This window comes from Parus major, chromosome 3, assembly GCF_001522545.3.
Source record: "Parus major isolate Abel chromosome 3, Parus_major1.1, whole genome shotgun sequence".
Classification (NCBI taxonomy): domain Eukaryota; kingdom Metazoa; phylum Chordata; class Aves; order Passeriformes; family Paridae; genus Parus; species Parus major.
In genome coordinates, this window is record NC_031770.1 from 37584280 (window position 1) to 37596381 (window position 12102).

The 12102-nt window shown below is 35.5% G+C and overlaps 1 protein-coding gene across 1 annotated transcript in view; it reads left to right on the forward strand.

Moving 5' to 3' along the window:
• Window positions 1-12102, forward strand: part of PACRG (parkin coregulated) — a 215193-nt gene that overhangs the window by 111030 nt on the left and 92061 nt on the right. Inside the window, exon 5 of the mRNA XM_015621001.3 lies at window positions 8240-8389. Coding sequence (XP_015476487.1) covers window positions 8240-8389 — 150 coding nt within the window. The remainder of the gene's footprint in view (window positions 1-8239; window positions 8390-12102) is intronic.

Genomic DNA, 12102 nt, shown 5'->3' on the forward strand with positions numbered 1-12102 from the left:
CTGTTTTCTTATTGTTCACCTTCTGTTTGCACCTGATTTCTGTTTTCTTATCGTTCATTCTATTTGCATGTAAAATGTTGCCTTAGACTACAGTGTAATTTATTCCCATTTAATGTGAAATCAGTGTCACTTTTGCATTTAGATATGTAAAGTTGAATGTGTTGGTAGCAGTTGTTCTAAGCACAGTTTTATTTCTCACTTATCTTCACTATGTTTCGGAATATATAATACTGTTAAATTCTTCCTTTCACAAAGTGCTGCAATATTTTTATGGAATAAATATGTTTTTCTGATCTGTTGTCATTTTCTTTCTTCAAATCATGTAAGTTGATTTCTGTCACCTACAGAAAGTAAGTTAAAACTCTAATGTAATTGTAATTTTCCTCCTGGCTGACTGTTGCTTTTGCGAACCTGTTCTGGTTATTAAGATCACAGACTGAAAGATAAAAGGAAACAAGTGTGCTTTTATAGACTTTAAATGGTTTTAAAGAAAGCAAAGGTCTCAGATTTTTTTATTTTTTAATTGCCCTGAAATTCAAATACTAAAACATTTTGACTGCAGGTTTCATCAACCAGTACAAGTAATTGCAATTAGGTTTGAGTTAGATTCTTCTGCTCAAAACTGGTCATTTCAGGTATTTTCAAATTTTATAGGAAGTACATCCTTTATTACTCCTGTTTATTCTTGTCTGTGAGGGGAAAGTGTGTTTCTTATTCAATAAAGATGAATCTCATCTATGTTTAGAAAGCGAAATCTGCAATTTACACCTCTGACTTTTAAAGATGGAGTTAGAGATATTCTTTCCAGAATTTATAAATGTATTACTATTTGACATTTATTAGTAATGAATTTCATCTGCAATTTTATCACCCAGTTGTTCTGTACTGTAAAGTCCTTTTACAGTTCTTCAGAATCGGTCCTTGTCTTTGGAATTATTATTATATCAAGTTATTCCTATCTGGAAAACCTTGAGATCATCAGAAATCTTTGTTATCATCAGTAAAATCTCTTCCAGATCACTATGAATCAAGTGAAAAACATGAACCTTAGCACAGATTCCTGCATATTGATACTCCTCCTCTGTGATCATTTATTGTTGCCCTCAATTTCTATCTCTAAGTCATCATTTATTTCTATGGAAGCCATGGTGGTTCAGTGAGAGACCTTATAAAATACCTTTTTAAAGTCTAAGAAAACTGTATTTTCATTTTTTTCTTGTCCACATTCTTCAAGGATCTAGAGCACATTTAGAATGCTATATTAAGTTTTAAAGTGCAGATGCCAGGAGTGCTTTGATTCCACAGACCTTTTTTGTAAATGGCATCATATTTGATTGATTACAGACTTGTTTTCATCAGGAGGGTGGGTACTCGGTACAGTTTTAGTATCTTAGCACAGAGGAAGGAATGTACATCTAGGAATGGATAGAAACTGTAGACTGGCATAGTCAATGAGCAGGTTTTTGGGATTCTCTTCTAAGTGTTCTTAATACTATATTAAACTAGGTCCACAAATGTTAATAGAATTCAAGCTTTATAGGAGCTCATGTAGTAAAATGCTACAATTAGAAGCACAGCTAAAGCTGAATAAAGCCACTTTCTCTTCCATATTCTTCTAGATCATGTTACTTGCAAGCTTCAATGTTTCACTTATGGATCTTAGCCTTTTCTGTTCTTTAGACTTTGGCTTTACAAAAAAAGTCTTTTGTGATAAAATTGGCAAAAGGTTTTCATGCCTTACACCCTATTTCTCCTTCCCATCATTTCACTGTAACACATTACTCTTTCAGTTGTACAGAAAGAAATTTTTGTACATCTGTATTGTTATTTATATCAGGCTCTTACTGGACTTCTAAAATGTACAGAACACAAGATTCTTATTCTGGTTTTTATTCACTCTTGATTGAAATGCTGTGTTTTATAACAGACTTCATTATTGTTCTGTAAGTTTAGCATAATGCTATTATAGAAGTACAGGTAGTTAAGTATTATGCACTTTGAAGATTTTTGACAAAATTTTGTAAGGGAAGTATATATCACTTTAATCAATTGCATTTTGAGAACACCTCATGTTAGGACTTTTTTAAACCTGACTCTGTGAATTTAAAAGAAGCCCTTGATCAATAAGATTAAGTAGATCACAACAGTCATGCATTTTTATCCTGAGTGCTTGTTACCTCACAGGATACCTACTCAGTGTATCTTGTTCTGCTTCAGGCAAAGAATTTTCTCAAACTGTTGCCTCATTTACTAATTGGGTGAGGGATATGAATGCAAAATAAATTGGTTTTAAAGTCTGGTCCTGAGACCTAAATAGAAAATGGAAAATGTTGGTATGCTTCTAAGCATAGATTCACAGGTGTATTTGAAAAAGAAATTGAAGAAAATTAAATTATCAACATAACTTTTAATATAACAACCAAAATCTTAAGTTAGTATTTAGAGAAGAGACAGAAATTTAGGGAAACTGATTTGATTCCGTAAAGCTCAGGGTATCAATGCGCTGTCTGGGAGAGAATGTTCTGATTGGATCTCTTCAGTGGAACTACATTGTCATGAAAAAATCCACTGTGTACTGGGAGAAATGCTATCATGTTTCCTGGCTTATAGAATCTATCAATCTCATATATCAGATGAGAACTGTGACTTTTATTATAGACAATATCTGGGACTGATATAGGATTTTCCAAACAACCACATAAAAATAAAAAAATATCAACTTATATAACTTTTTGGTTTTTTTCTTTGAGATGTTAGAGGTGTTACTCAAGAAAAAGATTTGAATGTTTTAAAAAAATTCTTTCTATTACTTTATATATACATATATATATACATCTAGCTAAATGTTTGCTAAGATAAGCAAACAAGTGGCAGATACCTTAAGGAAAGTTTCTGTTCTTAATGGAAATTAACAAAAGAAACACTAAATTTACATCAATTTACATGAATTGCCAATAAAATTTATCTGAAATTAAAAATAAGGTGAATTAACATTCACTGAAGTCAATTAATTGATACCTTATATTGTCTCATTGCTAACAAGCTTCAATAAACAGCACTATGGTGTTTTAAATATGCTTTCAGATTTCATAATTATCTTTTACTTTGGCTTGGAATGGTAAAAACAGAACAAACTCAGATACTGAGTTTTAAAATCAGATATTAAGCTTCAATCATAGTTAAACTTTTATTTAAGCAAGTTATGGTGAATATTTGTTTGGAAAAGAAGTAAAATCTTTCAGTTTATGCCATTAAAGTGGAAAACATCAAAACTACCAAGTAAGAGAGTCAATTCATTGGGTTGGAGTTTTTTGCTGCTTAAGAGAATGTTATAGTAGTCTAAATGACCAAAGAGGAATATGTACCTATGACAGAGGAAAACCCTCTCAAAACCGTTTAGGGAGCAGAAAGGTGCCTTTAACTGAGAAGCAAACCAGTTGTGCACTTCGCACATATTGTCAAGATCCATGTCTCACAGCAGACTTCTATGCCAAGAGGCAACAGCCTAGAATGTTTTCTAAATTGGAATACTTTGGATATTACGCATCTTTCCTTCATTTGGTCTATGTAGCTGTAGTGTACCAAGATTCCTAAATGGTCTGCTGTATTCCTTTGTAAGCATACTAGTACTTTCTTCATTTTCTGTTAACCTCTGGATACCACTGATATTTTCCAATGTATTGGAATGTACTTTTTTCATAAACTGCATTAATATTTTCTTCCTTTTATTCATGTGGGAGAATGGTCTGTAGTGATGGTAGTACACAGAAAATAATTACCAGATTTTTAGAAAGATCAACAGATATTTAAAAGTAGTGTATCTTTGTGGCAGTGACTACCTCTAATTGAATGTTTGTAAAGTGCCTAATATAATCAAGCCAGGAGCTGGTTGACTGCTATGCATTGCACAGTCCAAATATTTAAAAATAATAACAACAGTTCTGTAGTCATAATTATCTTCCTTTTGATATTTACAAGTGCTTTCCTAATACACGCTGTCGATTTCTGCAATTTGAAGGGACTGAGGCTCAAATTCTCAGTCTGTTTGATTCTATCATATCCATCTGCAGCCATAGCTCTGCAGTGTGTGCCCTATTCTTATACCAGTACCAGGCAGCAGTGAGCACAGCTGTGGGAGGTGTACCCAGCCAGAGGAATTCTTTAGCTTAGTGACAGAGCTCCAGGAGGAGGTGGGTAGGTTGAGGTGTATTGAGGAGAGTGAAAGACTACTGAAATTGTACCCTGTCTTCTCTGAGAAGACACAGGCAGACATACAGGTCCCCTGTCCTTTCTCCACCTAGGAAAACAGAATGACTCAAGCGATGGGGGGAAATTGTGGCAAGTTCCTTTGCTGGCATGACAAGTGCATCTCCTCTGGGACTGCCCCAGCTTCCCAGGTGCCCTAATACAGTAGGTACAAGACTCTGCAAGTGGTAGCAAACAGCAACAAGCATAATGGTTCATCTTGCATGAAGATGTCAGAAAGGTTAAGTGGACCTGTGCCCTGAATCAAAACTGCTTTCATAAAAAAAAATCAACTTGTTCTTTTAATGGGAGGGTCCTATCAGCAGCTAACAGAAGGTTCAATATGCAGACTGGACCCACTTCTTGGGAAAGTCTGATGTCTCCCTGGTGCCCACAGTATTTAAAGATGTGAAGAGAAAGCTTCCTACCCTCAGATGGCCCTCAGATTATAATACATTATTTATTTTTTAAGCATTCAGTGATAAAGTCCAAACAAGGCGTCTGAGGACAACCAAGACTTCGAGGCTATGGGACAACTAGCTAAGGGATGAAGAGTGGAAGTAGTTCTCTCCTCTACTCCTCCAGTTGCAGAGAATGATAAGGAAAGAAATAGGAAGAGCCAGCAGATCAGTACCTGGCTCTGAGGCTGGTGTCACTGGTAGGATTTGGAGGTTTTTGATCATGGATCAGTTTAAATGGCACGAGGCCTACTGGTACCTGTGTCAGAAGGGAAACAGGATCTTTGCACAGGAATTAGCAGGGCTCATTGAAAGAGCTTTATATTAGATTTGTGGGAGGAAAGGGATCAAATGGCTCACTAGAGATGAGCCTGGGTGCAGCAGGCCACTCTTTGAGGGACAGTGCCAGTGAAGTCCCTCAGTCTTATGTTTAGGTAGAGGTAGGGGATTAAGATCCATGTGGATGATTTGGTGGCTGAAGGCCATTTTGGGCACAGTGTTCATGCAATGTTAGACTTTTCAATTATCAGAGAAGTAAGGAGACAGGTCAGCAGAACTGCTGCCTTGGACTTAGAGAGGGCAGACTTTGGCCTCTTCAGGAGCATGTTTGACAGAGACCCTTGGGAGGCAATCCTGAAGGGCCATGGGGTCCAGGAAGTCTGGCTGTTCTTCAAGGAGAAAATCTTAAAGGTTCAGGAGCAAACGGTCCCCATGGGCTGAAAGATGTGTCAGCAGATGGGCCTGACTGAACTGAGACACTTGTCTGGAATTCAGGGGATAAAAAGAGTTTACAGTCATTGGAAGAAAGGGCAGGCAGCTCAGGAAGACTAGAACGTTGTCATAAAGTTATGCAGGGGGAAAATTAGAAGTCCCAAACCCAAGTAAAACTTAATCTGGATAGTGCCATAAAATATAATAAAAATTGTTTCTATAACTATATCAGAAGCAAAAGGAGGGCTAAGGAGAATATCCAATCTTTTAATGGTTGTAGGGGGAGGGGGGGAATATAATAACAAAGGATGAGGAAAAGGCTGAGGTACTTACTGCATTCTTTGCCTCCATCTTTAGTTGTAAGACCAGTTATTCTCAGAATATCCTGAATAGCCCTGAGCTGGAGATGGGGATGGGGAGCAGAATGAGCCCACCATAATACAAGGAGAAATGGTCCAGTACCTGCTGCTCCACTTGGACAAAGACAAGTCTATTGCATCAGATGGGATCCATACAAAAGTTCTTCCTAGGAATATTTGGACAGCCATTTCCACTTACATGATGTACTCTGCATGCCTAGAAATAAGGTTTCTCATAGTCCGGGGTGAAGTACAGAAGTACTGTTATGGGAGAGGGTAAAATTTGTTAAAAATTAAGAAGCAGTTGTTTCTGTCAATGATTAATTTTAATATCCCTTAATTCTTGTTTGTGTATGAGTAATTAATTTTACTAATTTGTAATAATTCAAAAAATTGAATATAAATATTCATTTATGTTTGTATTCATGACATAACTATTGTACTGAAAATTACCAGTGTTAGTGATAATTTCCCTATTAGTTCAGGTAGCTATTATTTATGTGTATGACAACTTAGTAGTGAATAAATCTATACATTGGAACCCCAAAATTTGCCCTTCCAACCACTCTTTCATAAAAATGAAATAATGAATTAAGATAATGAAATAATGAAAAATGAATAATGCCTGTTTCTCTCTAACTGAGTATTTTCCTACCTGAGACTTGGACCCAATCTTTAAAATTGTATCTGGGTGTCTCTCTGCTAAAGCAGCCTTAGAACATCTATCCACAAAAGCATAATTTGGAATAACCAGCCTCTTTTCTGGAACTTAATGTGACCATCCTACATTGTTTGGCTTCCTGTCCACACGTTATTATTCTCAGAGACAGTATGAAATTAAGTGCAGCCTGCTGAGTACAGTAGGGACTATTGTAGAAAATAAGAAATATGGCAGTCTATATTTTTATTTAGGAGTACTCCTTTAACTGGGGTGAGGTGTAATAGTATCTTGGGCTTTCTGTTTTCTAACAGTAGGTTCAATATGTTGTTCTCAAGCATGCCAAAAGGCATGAAATATTTAGTAGTTGGTTTTTGAGAATTGTTTCTGTCCATTCACACAACCAATCTGCCCTGCCCTTGGTTTGGAGATACAGCTCTGATTTTTAACACTCAGCAGGCATGTGATAAGCACCAGAAGGAGGTGGGGTACACTACATTTGCTTAAAGAGATAGAAAAACTGACATTGCTCCTTTGTGAAAATACTACTTCATTCCCTATGAAATGGCATCCCTGTTGTGCACTGATAAAACTCAGCACATGAAATACTGAACCATAGAATGTAGCATCATAGAATGGTTTGCAAAGGGCCTTTAAAGATCATCTAGTTCCAGCACCTCTGCAATGATTACAGATATGTTTGATCCTAATAGTTCCATTAGCAGAGGCAGTTCTTGAAGAAGTTACTAATAACTTCTCTTCAAATTTTGTTGTGTTCTTTTCTACAATTTTTTTCTAAATGCTTATACTTTGTTATGGTATTTCAAACCACATATTTATATATTTCTCTGTTCCTAAAACATAGTAATGAATATGAGCTTATCTTTCTCAGTTCTGTTCCAGTGAAATGATGTAGAGGTCTATGTAAGTGGGCAGAACACTTGAGTATTAGACCAATATATATGACCATACCAGATTTGACAACTGCTGACAAATTTATCCAGCTGCATAATTTCAGAAATGCTTTTATAAATAGATGGATTTTGCAAGGGAAAAAAATATACATATTTCAAGCATGACTCATTTTTAATTACAAGAGAGAATGCAAAGTACTTGCTTTTAGTAAAATTTAAAGAGAAGAAATAAGGAGTTTTTATGAAATGTCTTAGTGTCATAAGATTAGAAGCATGACACTGAAAGCTTAGAGAAACATCTAAGTAGGCTAGACAAAACCTTTTTTTTCCCCTAGAATGTTTTTCTTTTGAAAAAAGCCTACAAGGTTTGTTTGTGGTTTTTTTTTTCTATAAACATTTGCTTCATTGTGCTGATTCTCAGAATAGTAGGAATTGTCAGTTGAATGAATAAAATGATCATGAAATAAATGAGTACAAACATACAAACACCAATTGTTGCACTAGAATGCATCTGTTGTCAACCTTTGCAGGTTGTCTTGTAGTGTATAGTTCCATTGGCTCCAAGTGGTACTTACTGAACATTTATTTTTCATTTGTTTGGACCATGCCAGTATTATACAGGCAGCGTGAGGGAATAATGAGCTGCATTCTTTGGGTTACTGAAGAGTCAGCACAAATTGTGGGAACAAATAACAATCAGACAAGGCAGTGTTTTATAACATCAGGACTGCAATCCATCTTTGGGATCTTTCTAAGCTGAGCTAATAAAGGCCCACTTACAATTCCCAACAGAGTATAGTTTAATTAAATTTGTCCATTAGAGGACTCCTCCCCCTCCCTCTACATTTTAGAAATTAATTCTGCTTTCTGCCTGTTGTTATTTTTGCATCACAGATGCACTGAACCTTCGTAACCGACAGATCCTCTGCACCACACTGAAAATCATCCAGCACCTGGTGGTGTCAGCTGAAATGGTGGGGGAGGCCTTGGTGCCCTATTATCGGCAAATTCTCCCAGTCCTAAACATCTTTAAGCACATGAATGGTGAGTTATCCTAACAGACACTGTGTCTTTCAACTCCTAAGGCAAAAAGGGGCTTGAGGCAGGGTTAATTAACAATGTAGTTAAGATTTATTACTGTATATAAACTCAAATCCATTTGGAGCTCTAAATAATGTAAACTCCCCCTCTTACTATTCCCTAAGGATGCACTGAAATTAACAATTTCATTTATTACTCCTTGCACGTACAGTTTATTTAACACAGTACAGAGGCAGTGAAGCAGTTCTATAATCTTCCAATAATTAAATTGTAAAGTTTGTAACAGTCTTTTGAATACATTAATAAATTGCAAAGGTTTTTTCCTCCCTCCAACACATTAGTTTAGTCCAGCTGTTTTATTCAATTCTGTGCTCTCCACAAGCAATTTTCTGCTACCAGAAGGTTTAGGAAAGATTAAAAATAAAAGTAGAGATCAAACTAATTAATTTGAGGGCTGAGAGAACTCCATGTTGTAGAAGAATTTCAAGTTAGATAATATTGAGCAAAACAGTGAAGTTTGAAGTTAATGATGCACACTTAGCAGGTTTTATTATAGAGAAATTTAGAACTAATTTGTATCTACAGTTAAGTATGTGTTTTCTTTGTAGTGCAGCTCTGACAAGTATCAGTCTTTAATAACTGGTACTACGAGTTCTATATACTGTGAATATATTTACATCACAGTCATCAGCTGAAATCAAAATTACCTATATTACTTTTTCCAAATTAATTTTTAAAATATTTTTTAGTAGTAAATCTATCTGTAGTTATTTTCAATTATCTACAAAGTTACCAACTTTGAAATTTCTATTACTGACTTGTGGCCATATAGATGAAAAGAAATTAATTCCTCACAAGCTTTCAAAAGACCATTTTCATGAAATTCATGGCATTTAATAGTTCTCTGCAGGACTCCTTCTATTATACTTTCTGTTTGCTTTACTACAGAATATAATACCTTATACTCACTCTTTAGAAGTGTAAGATTCAAATCAGATTGAAAAATGCCTGTTCAGAGACTGACTTGAAGGCACAAATGAAATTTGCATTTTAGTTCTGTTTAAATACGTGTACACCTCTGACTTTGTAACATGGAATTTCACAAATTCAAGTTATTTCTGATGACAGTTGTGGCTTTCCAGAAGTTGTGGGATGAAAGGGTATGAGTGAAATCTGTTGGCTGAACTTAAGCAATTTCAGTAGGGCTCCTTATGAATTGGAAGATTTCCCCCTAACAGATCTGATTTCAGTATCTGGCACAAAACAAGACTGTAAAAATGACTCTCATTGATTAATGAATATACCACACATGCTTTTCTCCAAATTTCAGCCTGAATTAGCCCATAAATTCTCTTGACTGGGCTTTTCTATGGTGGTTTCAGATGAATATTAGGGAAAACTCATGTGTAGCCAGGTACATAGCTTGGCAAGGCACTAAACACAATCTAGATGTATCTTCAGTTTTGATTGTATTGTGAGCAAAATAAAACATATTTTCAACATATTTGCATGAGATCTGTGCTCTGTGAATTTGCGCCTATAAAACTACACTAAATCATGATATTTGAGATTTAAGAACTAAGGTCCCAAAAATAAATGAAAAGCAATAGTCCAAAATTAACTGATTTTATTAAGTCATTACTTTTTTAGAAATAAAAATTTTGAAACTTTAGTATTACCAGGAATTAAATAGATTATATTTGCAAGGCCTACCATGTGAGACTGTTCAACCTATTCAGTACTTAACACGTGGATGATAGGGAATACATCTATCTCCTCCTTCCACAAAATGATTATGTTTCATTCCTCCTTCACTGGTGGTTGGCAGAAAATACAGGGTTCTTTCCTCCTCTTTCTGTCTCAGATAAGCTAATATGCAGCTGAGTGCAGGTGTTTGCTCCCAATTACAAGGAAATTTCAGAAACTGATCTGGGCTATTTTCTTCACTATTTATTGATACGTGTGAAAGATGGGATAAATGAAGTGTACTTCTTTCTTCTCTTCTGTATAGCTTATGAAAGTAGGAACTATGGTGCATCTTCCTGGACTTGTATGATTTGCAATCTATTAAGTGAGACACTGTGGAAGTTTGTCCAGAATTATGTTAACTGGAAGCAGCCATGTTTTGGTCATTGCCACCTCATTAGATCAGTATCTATCTGACAAAAGGAACTCTTTCCCAAATTCAGCATCTGTGAATTCCACTCTCAGTAAGCAAGCTTATAGTCAAAAGAATAATAAATAAATACAATTTAAAAAAAAAATTAAAAATTACGGTCAACATACCTTAAGTTCAGGTTACCTGGTGACCAGTTTAGAACGAACCAAAATGATTCTTCATGCAGTGCGTGTGCTGTGAAGCTCTGAGACTCCCAGCTGAAAATTCTTTAGATATAAAAGGTTTCCATAAGTTGGATGGAGGCTCAGAAATGTCATAAAAAAGAGTATATTGCTTGTTTCATAAAAACATTATTGCTGTTTATCATTGGCATTAATAATTTTTGTACATTACAAAAAAGGGAGAGCATTGATAAAAAATAAATTGGAGTTTTAATCAGTGAAAGCATATAAAACATGTTTATCCATCTGAGTCACAAGATCCAGGTTTAAAATCAATCAGTGCAATCTGTGTCAGGGGGAAGATCCAAACCTCCTGAGACAGTCTGTGTGAAAGCCAGTGGAGGGGGTTCCATTAACTTCTGATGAGTCTTGTTAGCGAGCAAGGGGCTTTTTGCTGCACAAATATACTTGGTGTGTCTGAATTTGTGCCCTCTCTGCAACTCAGGCCTTGAGTTTCTGTAGATGTTTCTTTTCCCTCGGGTTCCTGAGTGCCTTGTTGCAGAGCATTAAGACATAAAAGACCAAAGTTCTGGTGGTGACGTCTTTATTGGTGGAGACAGGGAGAGCACCCTCACCATCTGGCCAGAGTGTGCTCTGAAAATAGGTTGAAGCTTTCTGCTGAAACTGTTAGCCAGAGCCATAAGGCTGGCAGGAGAGCAAGAGAAGGGAACATGAGTAAATTCCAGTGATTGAGGAAAAGGAATACAGGTGCAATACAGGAGCTGTTTGTCTGTTTTCTGGAGACTGGGAGGAGACTAACAGTCTCCAAGCAAGCTTCCCAACATAGGGACTATTAGTTTGCTACTATATAAGATAAGAAACTAAAAATGTCATGCTTGTGCTTACTAAGTCTTATTATACACTCTGTAATGTCAGTGTACTTTAAATGTATAGGGTAAATGTACACTTATGAAACTCATTTAAGTCTTCTGAAGAGGGAAAGAAAAATTCTGTATAGACTCAAGGAAGAATTCTTTTGCATCACAAAACTCCATCTTTTTGTGTATCTTATTTTCTAAGCTGTCTTTTACAAATCTATGAATTATCTGGACTAAATACAATTTTAAAACAAATACAATATGCTCATTATTTTGTGAAGGCAGACAGAAGATAAAAATAAAAGAGAAAAAAAGAGTTAAAAAAAGGAGACTTCAGAGCCTGGAATATGCTATTAGGATGCATGTATGCCAGAATGATGTCTGAAAAAGAAACCTATTCATTAGAAGGATTAGACTTTTAGGAATAGCAAAATTATCCTGTTTGATTTACCTAAGTGGTAAATGAAAATTTCGTTTATTTAGTTTAACAGCTATTTTCATGTTATCAATTTATATTATACTAAACAAGAGCAGTTTTGCAAATTAAATAAAGTTAAA